The 22,650-nt window shown below is 49.1% G+C and overlaps 1 protein-coding gene across 3 annotated transcripts in view; it reads right to left on the bottom strand.

The window, feature by feature from the left end:
* Window positions 1-22,650, bottom strand: part of LOC140389533 (fibroblast growth factor 12) — a 401,431-nt gene that overhangs the window by 151,019 nt on the left and 227,762 nt on the right. For 2 of the 3 annotated variants that reach the window (XM_072473728.1, XM_072473727.1), the window contains exon 2: window positions 7,749-7,859. In XM_072473728.1, coding sequence (XP_072329829.1) covers window positions 7,749-7,859 — 111 coding nt within the window. Of the gene's footprint in view, window positions 1-7,748; window positions 7,860-15,678; window positions 15,710-22,650 lie in introns of all 3 variants that reach the window. The other variant, XM_072473726.1, reaches the window with a different exon arrangement.

Here is a 22,650-nt window from a genome sequence, read left to right as displayed (position 1 = left end):
GTGCGAAAATCCTACAATTATTAATACTCTATAAGAGCATGGAGGATGGTCCATCAGCTGGAAGGAGATCAAAATTAACATCCACTCCCTCTCCCATTCAGGGTCACCCGGAATGCGCACCATGGATTCGATATCTGGAGCGACAGAGGTATTTGTATTTTGGGCGCCATGTTTAACGGTGCTTCCCTGTCATCTTTTGAGAAGGCATGTCAACAATTTGATACTCAAAGATACTCCTTTTTTTCCAAGTATTTCAAGAGACTTTATCTTAATAAGGCAACTATGCATCTTGGCGTTTCCATCTCCCCGGTGGAATCCTGATCTCCATGGATCCCAAGCAATTAATCAGCAAGCTTTACGACACTTTATGTTCTGGATCCTGTGTGAGTATATTAGAAACCCTACGGTTTGGGGGAAAAACAGGGGCTGGTTTCGCTAAGTGGGCTAAACAGCTGACTTGTAAAGCAGAACAAGGCCAACAGCGCGGGTTCAATTCCCGTACCAGCCTTCCCGAACAGGCGCCGGAATGTGGCGACTAGGGGCTTTTCACAGTAACTTCATTTGAAGCCCACTTGTGACAATAAACGATTTTCATTTAATTTCATTTCAGAAAAAACTTTGCAGCGAATATTGCTGAGGAGATTTGGGATAAAGGGCTAGACAGGGTATATGCAGGAAGGATGTTCCTGATGATGGGGGTCCACTGAGGGAGAATTCAGGATGTCCAAATTACCTAACAGCACATCTTTCGGGATTTGTGGGAGGAAACCGGAGCACCCGGAGGAAACCCACGTAGACACGGGGAGAACGTGCAGACTCCGACAGTGACCCAAGCCGGGAATCGAACCTGGGACCCTGGCGCTGTGAAGATCATAGAATTTACAGTGCAGAAGGAGGCTATTTGGTCCATCAGATTTGCACCGGTCCTTGGAAAGAGCACCCCACTTAGGCCCTCACCTCCACCCTAATAATAATAATCGCTTATTGTCACAAGTAGGCTTCAATGGGAATTGACCCCACGCCGCTGGCCTTGTTCTACATTACAAGCCAGCTGTTTAGCCCACTGTGCTAAACCAGCCCCTATCCCCGTAAACCAGTAACCCGACCTAACATAAGGGCAATTTAACATGGCCAATCCACCAACCTGCACATCTTTGGGCTGTGGGAGGAAACCGGAGCCCCCGGAGGAAACCCACGCAGACACGGGGGAGAACGGTGAAGCAACAGTGCTAACCACTGTGCTACTGTGCTTGAGCTGAAGAGTGCGAGGTTAAGTCTAAATAACAGCCTCTGCTGTTAAGGTCCTTTTACACTGGAACTTAGCTGGGTATCTAACCGGGTGGTGGGTTACTGAGTAGCTTTACTCTGCATTCTGTCTGTCCTGTATTGGATGAAGTGCTCAATGCTACACCATGCCAATCCCCACACTAATCAGTGTGCTGGGTGCGATAGTCAGCTGCCACAGACTCGGAGACAAGCTTAACCAGGACAACAGCGACAGCAGCACTGCTGTTCTGCGAGGAGCACGTGGGTGTTCTAAACTTCAGCCAGAACTGTTCTTCGGCGACGAGGGAATAGAGGTGAAAGCAAAATCAGGTAGTTCCCTGGGAGAAGAATTCCCAGACGACGTGCAGAGCGGCACAGATTATTCCAGCAGTTTTATAACAAGGGATTCTCTGTGTTGATCGCTATGAATAAAAATAGAACCACACCAAAGCAGCCAGCAATTGAAGTTCCCTTTTCATTGTGAATCGCAGTTACATTCAGATCCCAACCTTCAATGAATTCTATCCTACGCAGAACCGCCCCAAAGCATTCCCGCATTCCTGTGGCTGCAGGGTGCAATCTCCTCGTGTGAACCGCAAAAATAACCAAGTCAAAAAAAAACCCCAAGCAATTAAGAATACTTTTCAGCAAGGGCATTAGGAGATTATGGAACCGACAGGAGCAGACAGAATTAAGATGCAGATCAGTCTTGATCAAAGTGAGCAGGGGAAGAAGCTCAAGGCGCTGAATGGGTTCCTCCGGCTCTGTCACAGTGCGTCTGTGTCATTTGGGAAAGTGAAGTGAGAAGGAGAGCTCACACCTGTGATGAGGAAGGGACGGCTGCACAATAACAAGAATTTTCTGCATGTAAATTAGACTGCACTGGCAGAAGATTCTGGCAATGAAAGGATTGTTCACACCCAGACAGACTTCATCCGTTTCCTTGTCAAGTCAAAATCTGTGACTGCCAGGAACAGATTCTCTCTCAAACGGTGCTGATGGCTCAGATCCAGAAAGCAGGTTAGGATAAATAACAACTCATTAAATTCCCCAGCCGAGTACACTGAGCCATTAGTTACATCTTCCCTTATATAAAGTAAGACATTTATCCCACAGAGCTCTATAGCACAAGGATAAGAAGCTATTACACCCACCATCCCTTTGCTAAAGCAGCTTCAAACTAATCCCACTGCCCCACTCTCTCCCCATAGTCCAGCATTAACCTCAAACTAATCTCACTGACCCACCCTCTGCCCATAGCCCAGTATCAATCTCGAACTAATTTCTCTGCCCCTCTCGCCCTGTAACCCTGCATCAACCCCAAACCAATCTCTCTGCCCCTCGCTCCCTGTAACCCTGTTTCAACCCCAAACTAATTTCTCTGCCCCTCTCTCCCTGTAACAACCCCAAACTAATCTCTCTGTCCCTCTCTCACTGTAGCCCAGTATCAAAGTCAAACTCATCTCTGTCCCACTCTCTCCCCATAGCCCAGTATCAACCTCAAACTAATCTCTCTGCCCCTCTCTCGCTGTAGCCCAGTATCAAACTCAAATTAATCTCTCTGACCCACTCTCTCTCTCCATAGCCCAGTATCAACCCCAAACTAATCTCTCTGACCCTCTCTCGCTGTAGCCCAGTATCAAACTCAAACACATCTCACTGCCTCACTCTCTCCCCATAACCCTGTATCAACCTCAAACTAATCTCTCTGCCCCTCTCTCCCTGTAACCCTGTATCAACCCCAAACTAATCTCTCTGCCCCTCTCTCCCTGTAACCCGGTATCAACCCCAAACCAATCTCTCTGCCCCTCTCTCCCTGTAACCCTGTTTCAACCCCAAACTAATTTCTCTGCCCCTCTCTCCCTGTAACAACCCCAAACTAATCTCTCTGCCCCTCTCTCACTGTAGCCCAGTATCAAAGTCAAACTCATCTCTTTGCCCCACTCTCTCCCCATAGCCCAGTATCAACCTCAAACTAATCTCTCTGCCCCTCTCTCCCCATAGCCCAGTATCAACCCCAAACTAATCTCACTGCCCCTCTCTCGCTGTAGCCCAGTATCAAAATCAAACTCACCTCTCTGTCCCACTCTCTCCCCATAGCCCAGTATCAACCTCAAACTAATCTCTCTGCCCCTCTCCTTGTAACCCTGTATCAACCCCAAACTAATCTCTCTGCCCCTCTCCTTGTAACCCTGTATCAACCCCAAACTAATCGCTCTGCCCCTCTCTCGCTGTAGCCCAGTATCAAACTCAAACTAATCTCTCTGCCTCACTCTCTCCCCATAGCCCAGTATCAACCCCAAACTAATCTCTCTGCCTCACTCTCTCCCCATAGCCCAGTATCAACCCCAAACTAATTTCTCTGCCCCTCTCGCGCTGTAGCCCAGTATCAACCTCAAACTAATCTCTCTGCCCCACAGCCCAAAATCAACCGCGAACAAATCTCTCTGTCCCTCTCTCCCCATAGCCCAGTATCAACCTCAATCAAATCTCTCTGCCCCTCTCTCCCTGTAACCCTGTATCAACCTCAAACTAATCTCTCTGCCCCTCTCTCCCCATAGCACAGAATCAACCTTGGACTAATCTCACTGCTTCATTCCCTCTCTCCCCATAGCCCAGTATCAACCCCAAACTAATCTATTTGCCCTTCTCTCCCTGTAACCCTGTATCAACCTCAAATTTATCTCTCTCCCCCACTCTCTTCCCATGGCCTGGTATCAACCCCAAACTAATCTCTCTGCCCCACTCTCTCCCCATAGCCCAGTATCAACCCCAAACTAATCTCTCTGCTCCTCTCTGCCAGTAACCCTGTATCAATCCCAAAACTAATCTCTCTGACCCACTCTCTCCCCATAGCCCTGTATCAATCCCAAACTAATCGCACTGCCCCACTCTCTCCCCATAGCCCTGTATCAATCCCAAAATAATCCCACAGCCCCACTCTCTCCCCATAGCCCTGTATCAACCCCAAAATAATCCCACAGCCCCACTCTCTCCCAAAAGTCCTCTTTCTTTCTCTGCTTCAAACACTACTACAGCTTTGTAATGATCTCTGTCCCAGCCAAGCAGAACATTTCATGTTGCAGCAACTCTCTGCACAAATACATTTCTCGCAGGGACAGGAATGAGACATTCAGCCCTCGCTCTCGAGGGATGGTACATTACCAGGGCTACAGGGGAAGGCTGGGTAGGGGCATTAGAGAAGCTGCTCCTTTGGAGAGCTGGTACAGACAGGACGGGCCATATAATCTCTTGATGTGCCGTGGCCATTCACTGATTCCAGGATTGGGACCATCATGTCTGCAACCGCTCACCAATTCAGCAAATCTTCCGAGTTCCACTCTCCTGCAACAATTCTCGTCAATTTTTACCCACTTTCTCCACTGCCTTCACATCTTTGCGAAAGTGTGGTGCCTCAGACTGGACACAACACTCTGAAGCTAACTTGTGACTTGCACAAATTCAGCATTACCTCTTTGCTCTTGTCCTCTGTACCCCCACTAATAAAGTTCTGGATACTCTATGTTTTATTGGCTGTTCACACAACCTATCCGGCCACCTTCAATGATTTTAAGCACATGCACTCCCAGGTTCCTGTGCTCCTGAACTCCCGTTAGAATTCACAATGCCCGAATCAGCTCGTATTTTAAGATAGATCATTGTTCAGCAACTCTATCCCTGCCAACCTTTGGCCCTCATTTATTCGGCCTTGATCCATTCCTAACCCAATAGAGTTGGCTGTCCGCCAGTTAATTTGTGTTACTCTGGACTGTTCTATCTCTCTTTCCATCTAAACACATGATATAATGAATACTATCCCCTAAATGTTCACCAAGTGACATCTGATCTACTTGACCCAATTTTTAAATATTCTTTCATGGGAAGTGGGCTCTGTTGATTAGGCAAGCAACTTTATAACCCATCCTGAAATGCCCTTGGGAAGGGCAATTTCAAGAATTGGGATTTGCAGTCACCCAGCAACACAGCCTCTCCCCCAGTCACCCAGCCCTCCCCCAGACACCCAGCCCTCTCCCAGACACCCAGCAACACAGCCCCTCCCCCAGTCACCCAGCCCTCCCCAGTCACCCAGCCCTCCCCCAGACACCCAGCCCTCCCCCAGACACCCAGCAACACAGCCTCTCCCCCAGTCACCCAGCCCTCCCCCAGACACCCAGCCCTCCCCCAGACACCCAGCAACACAGCCTCTCCCCCAGTCACCCAGCCATCCCCCAGTCACCCAACAACACAGCCCCTCCCGAGGGCCACCAAGAACAGCCCCTCCCCAGTCACCCAGCAACACAGCCCCTCCCCAGGGCCACCAAGAACAGCCCCTCCCCAGTCACCCAGCAACACAGCCCCTCCCCAGGGCCACCAAGAACAGCCCCTCCCCAGTCACCCAGCAACACAGCGCCTCCCCCAGGCCACCAAGAACACCCCTCCCCCAGTCAACCAGCAACACAGCCCCTCCCCAGTCACCCAGCCCCTCCCCCAGGCCACCAAGAACAGCCCCTCCCCAGTCACCCAGCAACCCAGCCCCTCCTCCAGTCACCCAGCCCCTCCCCCAGGCCACCAAGAACACCCCTCATCCAGTCACCCAACAACACAGTCCCTCCCCCAGGCCACCAAGAACAGCCCCTCCCCCAGTCACCCAGCCCTCCCCCAGTCACCCAGCCCTCCCCAGTCACCCAGCAACACAGCCCCTCCCCCAGTCACCCAGCCCCCCCCCCAGTCACCCAGCCCTCCCCCAGACACCCAGCCCTCCCCCAGTCACCCAGCAACAAAGCCCCTTCCCCGTCACCCAGCAACACAGCCCCTTCCCCAGTCACCCAGCAACACAGCCCCTCCCCAGTCATCCGGCAACACAGCCCCTCCCCAGTCACCCGGCAACACAGCCCCTCCCCAGTCATCCGGCAACACAGCCCCTCCCCAGTCACCTAGCAACACAGGCCCTCCTCCAGTCACCCAGCCCCTCCCCCAGGCCACCAAGAACACCCCTCCCCCAGTCAACCAGCAACACAGCCCCTCCCCCAGTCACCCAGCCCTCCCCGAGTCACCCAGCCATCCCCCAGTCACCCAACAACACAGCCCCTCCCCAGGGCCACCAAGAAGAGCCCCCCCCAGTCACCCAGCAACACAGCCGCTCCCCCAGTCACCCAGCCTCTCCCCCAGGCCACCAAGAACACCCCTCCCCCAGTCAACCAGCAACACAGCCCCTCCCCCAGTCACCCAGCCCTCCCCCAGTCACCCAGCCCTCCCCCAGTCACCCAGCAACACAGCCCCTCCCCAGTCACCCAGCAACACAGCCGCTCCCCCAGTCACCCAGCCTCTCCCCCAGCCACCAAGAACACCCCTCCCCCAGTCAACCAGCAACACAGCCCCTCCCCCAGTCACCCAGCCCTCCCCCAGTCACCCAGCCCTCCCCAGTCACCCAGCAACACAGCCCCTTCCCTGGCCACCATGTACAGCCCCTCCCCCAGTCACCCAGCAACACAGCCCCTTCCCCGTCACCCAGCAACACAGCCCCTTCCCCGTCACCCAGCAACACAGCCCCTTCCCCAATCACCCGGCAACACAGCCCCTCCCGAGTCATCCGGCAACACTGCCCCTCCCCAGTCACCCGGCAACACAGCCCCTCCCCAGTCACCCAGCAACACAGGCCCTCCTCCAGTCACCCAGCCCCTCCCCAGGCCACCAAGAACACCCCTCCCCCAGTCAACCAGCAACACAGCCCCTCCCCCAGTCACCCAGCCTTCCCCCAGTCACCCAGCCCTCCCCGAGTCACCCAGCCCTCCCCAGTCACCCAGCAACACAGCCCCGCCCCAGTCACCCAGCAACACAGCCCCGCCCCAGTCACCCAGCAACACAGCCCCGCCCCAGTCACCCAGCAACACAGCCCCTCCCCAGTCACCCAGCAACACAGCCCCTCCCCAGTCACCCAGCAACGTAGCCCATCAGCATCATTCGATCAGCCGAGGGCGGCATGTGGCGCAGTGGTTAGCACTGGGTCTGCGGCGCTGAGGACCCGGGTTCGAATCCCGGCTCTGCGTCACTGTCCGTGTGGAGTTTGCACATTCTCCCCGTGTCTGCGTGGGTTTCACCCCCACAACCCAAAGATGTGCAGGTTGGGTGGGTTGGTCATGCTAAATTGCCCCTTAATTAGAAAAATAATAATAATTGGGTCCTCTAAATTTTTTTTAAAATTAAATCATTTGGTCAGCCAGTGGAGTTGGCCTCCTGCGGCTTGGACCCGACATGTGTGTAGAATGTTCCAGCGCCCAAAGCTGCAGAGATATCACAGGCTTTATGGAAGAAGAGTCACATTCGACGGAACACATGAACCGTTCCCCTCTCCACAGATGCTGCCAGACCTGCTGAGTATTTCCAGCGCTCTCTGTTTTTATTCGCGATGTCGGGGGGCAGTGTCTGGCTCTGCCGCGGAGCTTCCCAAAGCTGTGCGCAGGGCCGGGGGTGTCACAACTTACTGTAATTACTGTTCTCGTCCTTGGTGCCGTTAACGGTGCCATCAGGCTGCATTTGTAGATAGAAGCCTTGCTGGCTGAATAGTCTCGTCACTATACCTTTCAGCTGGGGGTCTGTCACAAAGGAAATAGAGGGGAAAAAACAAAAGTTATCAAATGATTCAACATGAAAGGAGGCCAACTCAGCCCATCGTACAAAACTGTGCCAGCTCCTTGAACGAGCTATCCAATCAATCCCACATCCCCGCCCTTGCCCCTTTTTTCAACCATTTATTCGATCCCCTTTTGAAAGTTTCCATTGAATCTGCTTCCACCGGCCTCTCGGGCAGCTCAGTCCAGGCTGTAACGATGCCCGGCATCAAAACATTAGCTTCAAACCTTCCAAGGGAGATAAATGCATTTTTTTTTAAAAAAGCTGCTCTTCCCTTGGCTCAGCTTGGTTCATCTAACAAGAAGGAGCGATGTAGTATTTGAGAAAGATTCCAAGTTTCACTTGCAGGTTGGACAGTGTCGCGGGGAGGGGGGCTGATCCGGGTGTTAAATGCGAGCCCAGGGTACATGCTTTGGGGAGGTGGGGGGGGGGGAAAGTTTGGGGACGCTAAGTCAGCCGCAGCTCCTACTCCTGATAGCCGCCCGCTGTCAGAGGAATGGGTGACTGTGATGCCAACTGTGCTCGAATAGCGGGTCGGCACTCAGTTCCTGTGCTCAGGCAGTTGAGCCAGATTTCTCAGAGGGTGGTTGGTTCCCTCCCCCACTCCGTCCAGTCTCCCCACCTGGAGCCTACCAAAGAATCAAATACTTCAGGCAGGAGGAAGGGAGCAGCCAAAGCAAATGTGGGTTGTCAAATCCTAGCACACACAATGGGCCGAAGGGCCTCTTTCTGCTCTGTAAGAGTCTCTGACTGAGAGCTTTATCTCCCAGTGCTGAGACTGCGCTGCTCTGCCCACAGCACACGCACTCCTTTGCTGTTCTCCACGAAAGTGAGCGGACAACAAGTTGGAACCAGCTGCGGTGAACACCCCCCGACCCTTCCCCTCCTCCACTCCCAGTGTTTGCCACCGACTGGTTGGACATATTAGTGGAGCTTTTATCACATGACCTTCAATTCCCATCCTCCTCCCATTGGTCGCTTGAGCCATCAGTCCTGCTTCTCCTCCAGTTTTCTGCCTGAAGGCAGATCTGACCCACAGCGTCACGATCTCCACCAGGATCGGGCAAGGAGGCAGGTCCCAAATCCACCCCAGCCGGAACAGGAACCACACACCGTGGCGTTGGCACCAATCTGGTCCACACCGGTTGTCCCGTCGACTAAGCCAACCGGCCAAAGGGGTCCTGAGTTGCTGTGGCAACATACAATTTTACGTGCATGTTTAAGTTTGGAGCTATGAATGGTGATGGTCGAGGCTCCAACTTTCTTTCCGTCACGTGCCTGACCTGGGATCTCTCCCACTCTTACCACCTGTCGTTGGTGTGTTGGAAAGATTTGCAGGTTGATACTCAACCTGTTATGAACACACCTTCCGTGGTCATCAAACCCTGGGGCGGGACTCGAACCAGGAACTTCCGGCTCAGAGGCAGAGACACTACCCACTGCACCACAAGACCTCCGACATCAGTCCTCCCACAACAACTTGGAATGTGAATGGACCCTTCGTTAGCTGACTGGGTGATTCAGTCAAACGCCTTTTCTCCCACCTGCCCCATGCTCTGATGTCTTAAACATTAATAAAATTGTTCAAAGAAAAGTTCTAAAAGGTACTTAATTTTTAAGCCCTTACTTAAGTCCCAAGTTACCAAAAGGTTAATTTTCAATTGCTGAAGACGTCAAGACAACGTTGAATGGTTGGTCACATTAACCCCCCCATGGTCAGTCTGATCTTGTTGGCACCTGGATCATGTAGAAAGGGGGTCACTCAGATTCACAAAATGGTTACAGAGCAGAATGAGGCCATTTGGCCCATCACTTCTGCAGTCAGATGATCCTGGAGAAGGGACGGGATCCGTATAACGGCCCACGGTTTCTCTTACTATCCCATACCCCGGGTACCCATCAAATCCCGTCTTGCTGTGGGCAATGTTTACTCAACAAAATTAAAAAAGAATCCCAAAGGATCTCAAAAAAAGGCAGCTGGTCCATCAAGTCTGTCCAATCCATAAACTCATCGTTGTCTCTTTGCAATCCTCGACAGAAACATTCAAATGATTTTTGAGTCACTTCACTGAAATGCAGCCTATATTTTTGCTTTCTCTTTTAAAACAAAATGCACAATTCAAACTCTTGGATCAACAGAATGGAGAAATTAATAAAACGGCTGAAGGAAAGGTATTTACAAAGGGTTTCACCGCTTCCCTCAGAAGCAACACAAAGGTGAACTGCTGATTGAAGTTTTCAGACATGGTCGGAAGCCAGAATCACTCGAAATCTCCCAACCCGTGGCCCCAAAACTTTGGTTTAACCTTCAGGAGATTTGGTGACTGTGCCAGAAGTCTTTGTCTTACTGCTGCTTATCAAATTCAGAAATAGGAAGGTTCGGATTGCAACTGCTGGCCTTGCCCCATGTCTCAGGGCCAATCTCAGTGGTGTCAGGAACAACTTACATCGGGAAGTACTCGGAGGTTAGAAGCCGAACTGAGGCTCATCGGTAGGGGCTCACTGGCACTGATGTGACAGGGTATTCAGAGCTCCCGAGTCTGGTAAATGGATAGCGGAGGTTGAGCCCTGGATAGTGGAGATGGAGTATTACCCAGATGGTAGGACATACTCAGGAATCAATCATCGCTTGAAAGGAAAATGATACCTGCAGCCAGGGAGACAACATCATTCCAATCCTAACACCTGCCAACCAACTCCATCAGACTGGGAAATTAATCCATTGTCCTGGCTTCGACCAGTGGACCATCCTCAGTCAAAAGGGCAGGTTCCCATTTGGCAATACAGGGTTGCACTGAAAACTAGCCTCTTTCTGCATTATTTGTCTGCTGGACAATTTTCTCCATCGCCCCCACCCTCCCTTAACCACAGAACGTTCTGGGTTTTCTTTACTGGAGGAGCCACTTCCTGCATTCACCGGTCCTTGCGGTCAGGATGTTGCCCAGACCCAAGTCTCCAGGTTTGACAACGCCCCGCAGATTTCACCCAACCACAGCCCGCAGGGGTGAGAAAGAGGACGTTTTCATCTCTCGCTGGTTAACCACGTGGTTGATAAGGAGGAGAAATCACGGGAGTGTCACCCATCTCTCCTGAAACATTCCAGCACCATTCACCCAGGCCCACAGGTGGCACCAGCACCTCCGCTCCATGGAAAATACGTACTAGGGGCTGGTTTAGCACAGGGCTAAAGAGCTGGCTTTTAAAGCAGGCCAGCAGCACGGTTCAATTCCCGTTCCAGCCTCCCCGAACAGGCGCCGGAATGTGGCAACTAGGGGCATTTCACAGTAACTTCATTGAAGCATACTTGTGACAATAAGCAATTTTCATTCATTCATTTTCATTTCACTCAAACCAGTTGGAATTGCTTCCAGGCTTCTGCACTGACCATCCTTGGAAGGTTGGGGAACACCATTCAGCTTTCTCTTTCGGTTATGTGCCCAAAATAATCGAATGGGAGCTGCAGGTGGATTCACCTAATGCAAAGAAAGGGGGTACCCAGGCAGTGTTGTCACTCAGTTTACTTCTTACATTGGTGCCAACAAGCACTGGATTCAGAGCTGTGACGATGCACTCTTCGTGAAAATCATAGACATGCGACAGGCACAGGGAGAGGACATTTGGCCCATTGTGTTTGTGCTAACTCTTCTACAAATGTCACTCACCTAGCCCCCTGTCTTTTCCCCACAGGCCTGTAATTAATTTCTACTCATCAAATTATCTAACTCTTCTGAAGACCATGGTTGAATCTGCGTCCATTCAGGCGGTAGATCCCAGATCCTAGCCACCCGCTGTGTGAAAAGGTTTTTCCTGTCTTTGCCGATCACCTTGAATCGGTGTCCGCTGTTTCGAAGAAAATAGGAGCGGGAGCAGGCCATTCTGCCCCTTCGAGCCTGCTCCCCCATTCAACGTGATCACCACCGATCATCCACCTCAAAGCCATGCTCTCTCCATCCCACTGGCCACCTTTGGGGTCAGTGACCTGGCCTCCACAGGCTCACCACCCTCTGAGTGAAGAGGCTTCTTCTCATCTCAGCCCTATAGGGGCTACCCTGAATCCAGAGACTGTGACCCCTTGTTTTAGACTCTTCCCCCACCCATCCACCCCTGTCCCCAACCATCATCCCTGCATCCACTCTGCTTCTCAACCCTTCGGCCAATGGGAGGTTTCTCCTTATCTGCTCTGCCCAGATTTATAGTTTGGATCTTCTCATCCGAGTGGCATTGTCAAAGAGTGGAAGAGTTCTTCCTTGTGTCCTTTAACCAAAATCACTTAAAATAACAGGTTGTCTGGTCACTGCTGTTTTTGTGATCTTGCTGGACACAAAATGTCTGCAGCTTATTGTTCAACAGTGTCTATACTCCGAATATAAGCAGTGCTTCAGAGCATCACAAGGTGGTGGAAAATGCCGCAGGTGTACAGGAGCACTCAGGACTGGAGGAGCCCGTCCAACCCAGTTAGCTAGTCCCAAGTGCAAAAGGGTCACAGGCTTTCATGCCCCATGCTTACACCACTAACCTCTCCTGCTCCAGCATGGACCTATCCAGGCACGGAAAAATGGCCATGTCCCAGGTCGTTGATATGAACCAGCCCCCTGATTGGGCTAGGTGCCATGGAAACGGTGACATGGTGGCACAGTGGTTAGCACTGCTGCCTCACAGCGCCAGGAGTGCCCGGGTTCAATCCCGGCCTCGGCCGTGCGGAGTCTGCACATCCTCCCCGTGTGTGCGTGGGTTTCCTCCGGGTGCTCCGGTTTCCTCCCACAGTCCAAAGACGTGCAGGTTAGGTGGATCGGCCACGCAAAAAAATTGTCCCTCAGTGTCCGAAGGTTAGGTGGGGTTACGGGGATGGGCAGTCCAGAGGGTCGGTGCAGACTCGATGGGCTGAATGGCCTCTTTCTACACTGTAGGGATTCTATGAAAAGGGACCATAGGGCCACGGGTAGCAGCTGGACTCCTGTGGATGCATTCTTTGTCCAAATGCTCTCAGTCTTTTGGGATCTTCGGCTACCCGGGCTATCCCGGCCCCCCCCACCCCTGAAATCTCCACAGTTTGTCTTCAGTGGGGAGCTTCCGGGACTAATCCCAACAAATCACTGAAAAGGAAGGCAAGGCAGTCAAGAAAGCGGTTGATAGCAAGGCCCATTTCTTTGTGGGACTGAAACTATGACAAGAACAGGCCCAACCCTGCCATCCCCACCCACTAACCCCCACCCCACCCCACCATCCCTCTTCTGTAATAAAGCCTGTGCCCACTTGTAGAGTTTGTGATGACATATGTCCCAAGGACCAGTTTGTGTCTGTCCCATCGTATCCTCGATACCCCAGCCAAGTCTCACGTTGGCCACTATTTCTCCAATTAAAATATTCACAATTTCCAAAACTTCTCCTCCTTGCTCAAATGGCCCCAATGATAGATTTGTTTTGTTGTTCTTCGCTGCAACATCGTAGAATCTGACAGCACCCAAGGCCTATCGTTCCTGTTGTATGAAGGTAGGCATTCCAAATGTATTGTATTATTGGTATTTGGTGCAGTAAGGGTTAAACAACTGTGTGACTGCTGAAGTGATATTTTAAAATAAATCCAAATTTGAAAGGCAAATATATTTTGGGAGCTGGGTGCAATTAAAGTATCGTAAAAAGCTTTGGCTAATGGAATTTTGATTTGTTTAAGGGCATTCCCTGTGGAGTTAATTAGATTTCAGCTTGGTAAGATGATGTCATTACTGGGTGGGGCTAAAGTACCAGGCATTTTGTAGGAAAAGCAGGTCAGTTCGGTTCTGGATGAAGCTGTGACCGCAAGTCAGGTTTTTCTCGATGCAGTCTAGTTAAAAGAGGTGAACAGTCTTTAAAGCAGCGCAGACTTGTCCGAGGACAAGGCAGAACTGAAACAAGCTGAGAAACAGCTTCTGAAGTCATACAGTTTCTGCATGAGTCTGACAGGAGTCAGATCTTGTCTTAAAGCAGGATCCAAAGATCTCTCTTTCTCAAAGAACGTTTCTGTAACGCAAGTATTCCTATGTGCCATTGGTAGTTAAAGTGGGTTGGGAATTGAGATGTTTTTGTCTTCTTGGTGTTTAAGTGGGAATAAAGAACAAAGAAAAGTATAGCATAGGAACAGGCCCTTCGGCCCTCCAAGCCTGCGCCAACCATGCTGCCCGTCTAAACTAAAATCTTCTACACTTCCTGGGTCCGTCTTCCTCTATTCCCATCCTATTCATGTATTTGTCAAGATGCCCCTTAAACGTCACTATCGTCCCTGCTTCCACCACCTCCTCCGCCAGCGAGTTCCAGACACCCACTACCCTCTGCGTAAAAAACCTGCCTCGTACATCTCCTCTAAACCTTGCCCCTTGCACCTTAAACCTTTGCTACCATAGCAATTAATCACTGTACTGAGTAGTACTGTTTAAGGGGATCAGGAGTTATGGGGAGAAGGCAGGAGAATGAGGATGAGAAAATCTCAGCCATGATTGAATGTCGGAGCGGACTCGATGGGCCGAGTGGCCCAATTCTGCTCCTATGTCTTATGGTCTTATGGGTAATTGTAAGCTATTTTCTGCTGTGATGCTAAAGGTTTTAATACTGTGCTAGTAGTTTTAATAAACCAGATGCCTATTTCTTTGTGCAATCAGGCCTGGAGTGGGGTATCCTTTCCTCACAGTCTTACAAAATTAAAATAAAATATTGGTGTTTCTGTCCAGTATCCTAGCCACTGTTGGCATCTGGTCTGGGATCATAATACTGTGCTGGCTCTTTGAAAAAGTTATCCAATCAGTCGCACAGCCGCAACCTTGTGACTTTCTCTACTTCCAAGTCTTTACCCAATTTCCTTTCGAAACTTACTGTAGAATCCGCTAGAACACAATAACTCGCTGTGCTTAAAAAGAAAAATCTAATTTCCTTTCTGGCTCTTTTGTCAATGATCTTAAATTTGTGTCTTCTGGTCACTGACCTTCCTGCCAGTCAAAACAATTTCTCCCCCGTGTATGGGGACAGAGGCAGGAAAGTGGGGTTGAGGTGGGTTAGATCAGCTATAATGTGACTGAATGGCGGAGCAGGCTCAGGGACAACCTGGCGTTGTCCTTTTCCTACTACATATGTTCTTGACAGCAAACACGCCACTTGTACCGAACGTCGAGTGTGTTGTCTTAACGCTCTAGCCAGCAGTAACCACACCTGGCTAACTGGGAGTGAAGATGTCGCTGCCGCCAATTTTGGATGAGTAAATAAATGAGCGACACAGGCCATTGTTGGTCATGCGCTCTCAATACTCATTCTGATACATGTGGCCTTTGTGAGCGGCTGATGGTAAAACAGTAAAAGGACGAGCAGAGAGCTTTCTGATCATTGTGAGGGCTTTAGTTCCACAGTGACTGAATGGTCTGCCTATTCAGTAATTCACGCATGAAGCACTTTGACCTATTTTGCAAATAAAAAGTTTCCCACTAAGATTTATGCAAGTGGCTAAAATATTGTCGCCACAGAAACACCAATTGCTGGTCAGAGATTCCCACTGGGCAACACTGACCGAGTGACATCACTGCGAGAGGTTTCCTTGTTGCTTCAGCTGGATTTTAACGAATCAGAGCATTTTAACTGAAAGCCATGAGGGAGAGATGCTGAATGGGCCAAAAAGTGTCAGCAATCCTGGTGGTGGGTCTCCCTCGCTCGCTCACTCACTCACAGTCAGTCCTGTGGGGCTATGCACTGCCAACCACACCACCAGACACTCCCAGAAAACATCGTCACTCATTCCATTAAAGTCAAGGACTGGCCACTCACCTGTGCAAACTGCTCGCCATGATGGGACATCAATTTGGAATAAAGAAGAAGAGATGCATGGCATTAGAAAACTTTTCACACTTTTATTTTTCTTTCTTTAAAAAAAAAGCTCTTTTGAAAAAAATGAGAAAGGTGAACTTTTTGTGTTGCTGGGAGCAGACACCCGATTTATCCGAAGCAACGCTTTGCCCCAGGTGAGCTCCCCTCTACCTGGCTTTTGGCACTTAGGATGGGGGTCTTGATTTTGTCGCTGGCATGGAAAGATGTGGGGCACACCAACATGCAAAACTGATGGTTCGGGAAAGACCAGCTCGTCCATCGAGGTTCCCGCACAAACTGTGTTGGTCGGGGCATTGTATCCTCTTAAACCTCCAGAGCCATGAAATCCCCCCGAATAAAGGTTAATAAAAAGAAACAGTGAAAAGGATGGGGCGTTTTTTTGGTAACAGCAACCCAGCTCAGTGACTCATACGTCCGGATTTAAAGAAAAAAAAACACACAGCACACACAAACACAAAAACACACAAGCACCAACATATAGCTCAACATTGATTGATTTCACAGAGAGGGCCGGGTTTGCTCAGGGATGTCAGAGGGTTACAACAGAGCGGTTTGTAACGGTTTGCAAGCAAAACATGCACACCGGCCACCTTCGCACAAACAAGAAAGTTGACAAAGAGTTCATACGCAGGCAGAGGCGGAGTCAGGAAAGGTCGCGAGGTTCAACCCGCGTCTTCCTTACCCATATGTCAATCCCGAACCTTTGCACTAGGAACTGAGGGGCATGAGGAGGCAATTTAGCCCCACACCCCGAGCCTGTTCTGCCACCATTCAATCAATGATCATGCCCGAACCAGGACCTTATTCCACACACTTCCCTTCGCTCCTTATCCCTTAATACTCTGGCTAACAATCTGCCAGTATCAAATTTAAAATTAATAAATGACTAAGCGTCCGAGAGATTTCCAAACTTTTATCACCTTTTGTGTGTGGGACGTCACTGCTGAACGTTCTATTTTTTGGAATCATCCTAGACTCCCCAACCACCAGAAATAATTTCTCTTTATCGACCCTATCAGTTTCCTTAGCAAAGAACAACAAAGAACAAAGCTTGAAAACGTCACTCAAAGCACCCTTAACCTTTTAAATTCCAGGGAATAAGGCCCCAGTTTGTGTAATCGCTCCTTGTAATTTAACCCATGAAGTCCTGGTATAATTCTGGTAAATTTACCCACCACTCCCTCCAAGGCCAATATATCCCGTCCATAATGTGGTGCCCAGAACTGCTCACAGTTACTCCAGGTGGACCCCCACGAAGGCCTGGCACCATATATCCCTTTAAATAAAGAACCTTTCTGTCCAAAATTCATTAATCCTTTGTTAAGTTGCTTACTACTGAGATATTTCAGTGTCTGACTGCACGGAGCAGCTGTAACTGATTGTCCACTGAAGAATCAGTTTGCACTGACCGTATAAAGAATTTGTGAGATGATGTAATATTTTAACACCTGGGTCAAAAGATGGCTTGATCCTGGCTTCCTGGTTTTTTAAAAAAAAACTCACACCTATTTAAACTTCTCACCACAAAGCACCCTCAGCACTACCTTTATTGCTCACTCTGGGTGCACAAAGACAGAGAGGTCACGGGTCAGTGCACTGTCAGCCTGTGCGCGGTACTGCAGGTCAGATCTGGCCAATGCCTTACACCACAAGGATACAAACAGCCAGACAGAAACAGAAAGCCAGACAGGAACAGAGATAAAGAGCAAGACAGGGGCAAGCGACGAGTAGAAACACAGAGAAATAAGAGAAAATATCCAGCATGTGACAGCAATAATGATACAACCGAACATTTGTCCTCTCGATGTTTTATCAGCTAATGTACCGTCCTGTACTGTGATTTACAAAAATAAAAATGGTTGGGTCACCACTTATTCAGTGAGCTGGTGACGGAGAAAGGTTAAGAATAAGGTTTGGTTTTATATATATATATATATATATATATGGTGAGACATGTGTTGGTAAGATGGATAGAAGGATTTAGAGACAGCTGTTCCCACACACAAACCAGCTTTCCATTCCCCACCATATGACATAGATCAAAAAAACATTTCAGCATGCTACAGTGCATTTTCTAAAATTGCATTTAAATTTATCCAGAGGGTAACCAGGCCAGACTGCAGTAACGCTGTACACCAAAACAGACCACCTCAGCATTGTTCCCTCAATGTGAAATTTATAATGTGCCTATAAATTCTGCAAAAAGGTTTAAAAGCTTCAAATTCACCAGAGAAAGAAACTGATTACTCTTAGAACAGTCATTTTGTTCAGACAGCTTAACCCCTAATGGATTCAGGGAGTATTTCCCATCGTTCATTATTGCAAACTTCACTCTGCTATCAAAACCAATTCCAGGTCAGTGTGGATGGGCTTGCCAGGCACTTTTTAATCAGCACTGCAGCTTCTGTTGGCCTATAGAGATTCAGACCACTGACATTATATTCCAACTACATAGACTGAACCTATACAACGAGCAGAGTGAAATTTTCCACAATTAGTTTAATTGTTAGAACTGGGTCTCCGTATCTCTAGAAGGGTATATCATGGACTCTGGGCCAGATGAACTCTTATGGTGCCAGGTCACACATGGGCAAGGAAACCTCCTGTTGATTATCAATGTACTCTGGGTGGGTGACTTCAATGGCCATCACCAAGAGTGGCTGGGTGGTACCACCACAGACCGAGCTGGCCGGGCCCTAAAGGACAGAGCTGCTAGACTGGGACTGCAGCAGGCGGTGAGGGAACTAACAAGAGGGAAAAACATACTTGACCTCATCCATACCAACCTGCTTGCATCTGTGCATGGCAGTATCTGCAGTAGTGACCACCGCACAGTGCTCCTGGAGGTGAAGTCCTTTTTTCACATTGAGGATACCCTCCATTGTGTTGTGTGGCACTACCACCGTGCTAAAGGGGATAAACTTCAAACAGATCAACCACTCAAGACTGGGCATCCATGAGGCGCTGTGGGCCATCAGCAGGAGCAGAATTGTACTCAACCACAAACTCCAACCTCATGGCCCGGCATATCCCCCACTCTACCATTACCACCCAGCCAGGGGGCAAGGAGAGCATGTCAGGAGCAGCACCAGGCATACCCTAAAAATGAGGTGTCAACCTGGTGAAGCTACAACACAGGACTGCTGCGTGCCAAACAGCATAAGCAGCAAGTGATAGACAGAGCCAAGCGATCCCACAACCAACATCCAGCCATGAATGGAGGTGGACAATTAAACAACTCACTGGAGGAGGAGGCTCCACAAATGTCCGCATCCTCAATGATGGAGGAACCCAGCACATCTGTGCAAACCCCAGCACATCTGTGCAAAACACAAGGCTGATGTATTCGCAACAATCTTCAGCCAGAAGTGCCGAGTGGATGATCCATCTCGGTCTCCTCCGGAGCTCCCCAGCATCACAGATGTCAGTCTTCAGCCAATTCAATTCACTCCACGTGATATCAAGAAACGGCTGAAGGCACTGGATACTGCAAAGGCCTTGAGCCCTGACAATACTCCGGCAATAGTACAAAGGACTCCTTAACAACACAGGTTGTAATAGATATAGGACAGAGGTCAGAGGTAGGTTCTTTACGCAAAGAGTAGTGAGGCCGTGGAATGCCCTACCTGCTACAGTAGTGAACTCGCCAACATTGAGGGCATTTAAAAGTTTATTGGATAAACATATGGATGATAATGGCATAGTGTAGGTTAGATGGCTTTTGTTTCGGTGCAACATCGTGGGCCGAAGGGCCTGTACTGCGCTGTATTGTTCTATGTTCTATGTTCTACAGTGGGTGTACCTACACCCCGGGGACTGCAGTGGTTCGATAAGGCTGCTCTCCACAACCTTCTTCAGGGCAATTAGGGATGGGCAATAAATGCTGGCCTAGCCAGCGATGTCCATGTCCATACATGAATTTAGAAATCTAAACTAGTTATAATATTGTATCAATTTTTTTAAAAAATTATCTATGGTGTGTGGGTGCCCCGAATTGTCCTTAAACTGAGCATTTCCGGGGGCATTTCAGAGTCAACCACATTGCTGTGGGTCTGAAGTCACGTGTAGGCCAGACCGGGTAAGGACGGCAGATTTCCTTCCCAAAGGCGATTGGTGAACCAGATGGGTTTTTACGACGATTGACGATGGTTTCACGGTCATCATTAGACTTTTAATTCCAGATTTTTTATTGAATGCAAATTCCACCATCCTCCCTGGTGGGATTCGAACCAGGGTCCCCAGAGCATGTCTCTGGATCATTGGTCGAGTGACAATATTACCACCCCACCCTCCGTGTTCTCTCAATCTCCTTTGCGACATTAAGAATAGCCCCAGCTTTTTCAACCTAACCTTGCGGCTTAAATCTTTGACCCCTAGAACCATTCCGGTAAAACTTCCTCTGCACCTTCTCAAGGACCCTCACGCCCTCACTGATGTGACCAGAGTCAATGCAATAATCTATCTCGGGCCAATTTGTACAGATTTGCATAGAACCGGACAGCTTTTGTACTCAATATGTCTTATTTCTGAATCCCAAGATCCCACTGCTTTGCTAACTACTCTTGCAAAAGGTCCTGTCGCTTTCCAAGATCTCTGCACATGAATGCCCAGGTCACTCTGCCCTGAACCCTCTTTGGAATTGTGTCGATTATCTGTATATTGTAGCTCCCTCGCCAGGCTGCCAAAATGCTTCACCTCACACATCTATGTTATTAAATTCCACCTGACTCGGCAGCCCATTCTGCCAACCTGTCTCAGCCCTTTGCTGTCGATTGTATCATGGTCATTGTGAGCCACACTTCCAAGTTTGGTACCATTGCCAAATTTAGAAATTCTACCCTGTACTTTAGAGACAGTAAGGGAAAGGTAATAATCCATTACATCCCCACCCCTCTTCAGTCCTGAAGAGGCCTAGCGACTCAAAACGTTAACTCGGTTTGTCGCTCCACAGATGCCGCCAGTCCTTCTGCGCTTATCCAAGCTTTTCCTGTTATTATTAAAGCAATGGTGATACAATTCCAAGTCAGGATGGTGTTTGCGCCAAGCCAGGCCCAGGTAAGGATGACACATTTCCTTCCCGAAAGACATGAGTCTTTACAACAATCAATGATATTTTCAGCCTCACCATTACCGGGACCAGCTTTATATTCCACGTTTATTCGTTGAATTTAAATTCCACCAATTGCCATCGTGGGACTTGAACCGGTGTCGTTAGCCTGGGTCCCGGGATTATTAGCAGAGCGAAACTACCATGGCATGGCCATCTCCCCACTTTGTGTCAGTCTCATTTTCCCCTTCTCCTCACAACCCCATTTTGCCCGATTTTTGTTCTAAGAATTCAGGTGACATGGGCGGCACGGTGGCGCAGTGGTTAGCACTGCTGCTTCGCGGCGCCGAGGACCTGGGTTCAATCCCGGCCCCAGGTCACTGTCCGTGTGGTGTTTGCTCATTCCCCCCCGTGCGTGCGTGGTATCACCCCCACAAGCCAAAGATGTGCAGGGTAGGTGGATTGGCCGCACTAAATGACCCCTTAATTGGAAAAAAAAAGAAATAGTACTCAAAATTTATTTTAAAAAATTCAGGCGACATGCATCATACACCCTCTTTTTCTTGTTTCATCATATTCCCTATTTACATTGGTATCCAAGAGGCCCTGGCTTTTGGCTCCCCTTTCTTTCACCTTTGTTGGAATGTACCTTTTGCTTGCACCTGAAACATGTCCGACTTAAAGATAACCCATTATTTTTCCTGTCAGTCTTTGGTTCCATCTTACCTTGGCTAGATAATTTTGAAGCTAGCCCTCTTCCGATTTAGAATTTCTATATTGAACCGTGCCTGGCTCTTCTCCATTACTAATCGGGAACTGTATGATATTATGATCGCTCTTCCCCAAGTATTGCCCCACAGACACTTGGTCCATTTGGCCGACCTTGTTCCCCGCACCAGGTTCGGCAATGCGTCCTTTCTCGTTGGACCGAGAACATACTGGCAAGGACATTCTCCTGGACACATTTTAGAAATTCCTTCCCCTCCTTTATGCTTCATTCTAAGATTATCCCAATCAATATTTGGGGAGTTAAAATGCCCCAATATCACCAGTTTAACACTGTTGTACACCTCTGTGATTTACCTGGAGATTTCTTCCTTCGTCCTTTTCTTACTATTTTAAGGTTTATAGAACACCCCCAAAAATGATACCTGTTTGCTTCAAAACTCTAACTCAATGAGATTAATTCAAAAGGCAGGACACTGGGAAAGAGGAATATTGGAGTTGGTGATCTGCTGTGTAATGAACATTGACTCGGAATGCAGAAAAGAACATTTCAGATTTGCATCAAAGAATATCATTAAGATTTTTTTTAAGCATTTAGAAAAGAGCAGCAGGAACAGGAGCTGGAATTTTACAGAATAGACGAACAGTGAAGAAAAATTTGTAATTTCAACAGAACGGAATCACCACCCAAACCATTTTAGTGATAACTGTTTCTTCTGAAAGTAGAAGGGCCGCTGCAGAACTGCACTGCAACAGGGAATGACCATCTCTAACAAGAGAGGATCCAACCATCATGCCTTGACATTCAATGGCATCACTATCACTGAATCTCACACTGTCAATGTCCTGGGGAGTTACCATTGATAAGAAACTCAATATAAATACTATGGCTGCCAGGCCAGGTCAAAGGCAAGGAATCCTGCAGCGGGTAATTCACCCCCTGACTCCCCAAAGCCTGTCCACCATCGACAAGGCACAAGTCAGGAGTGTGATGGAATACTCTCCACTTGCCTCGATGAGTGCAGCTCAAACATTACTCGACAATATCCAAGATAAAACAGCCCGCTTGATTGCTACCCCTCCCACAAACATTCAATCCCTCCACCGCCGTGCGTACCATCTACAAGAACTCACCAAGG

The sequence above is a fragment of the Scyliorhinus torazame genome, chromosome 14 (genome assembly GCF_047496885.1).
Source record: "Scyliorhinus torazame isolate Kashiwa2021f chromosome 14, sScyTor2.1, whole genome shotgun sequence".
NCBI classification, from domain to species: Eukaryota; Metazoa; Chordata; class Chondrichthyes; order Carcharhiniformes; family Scyliorhinidae; genus Scyliorhinus; species Scyliorhinus torazame.
The sequence above is the reverse complement of the archived record's forward strand: the minus strand, read 5'-3'. Positions and strand labels throughout refer to the sequence as shown.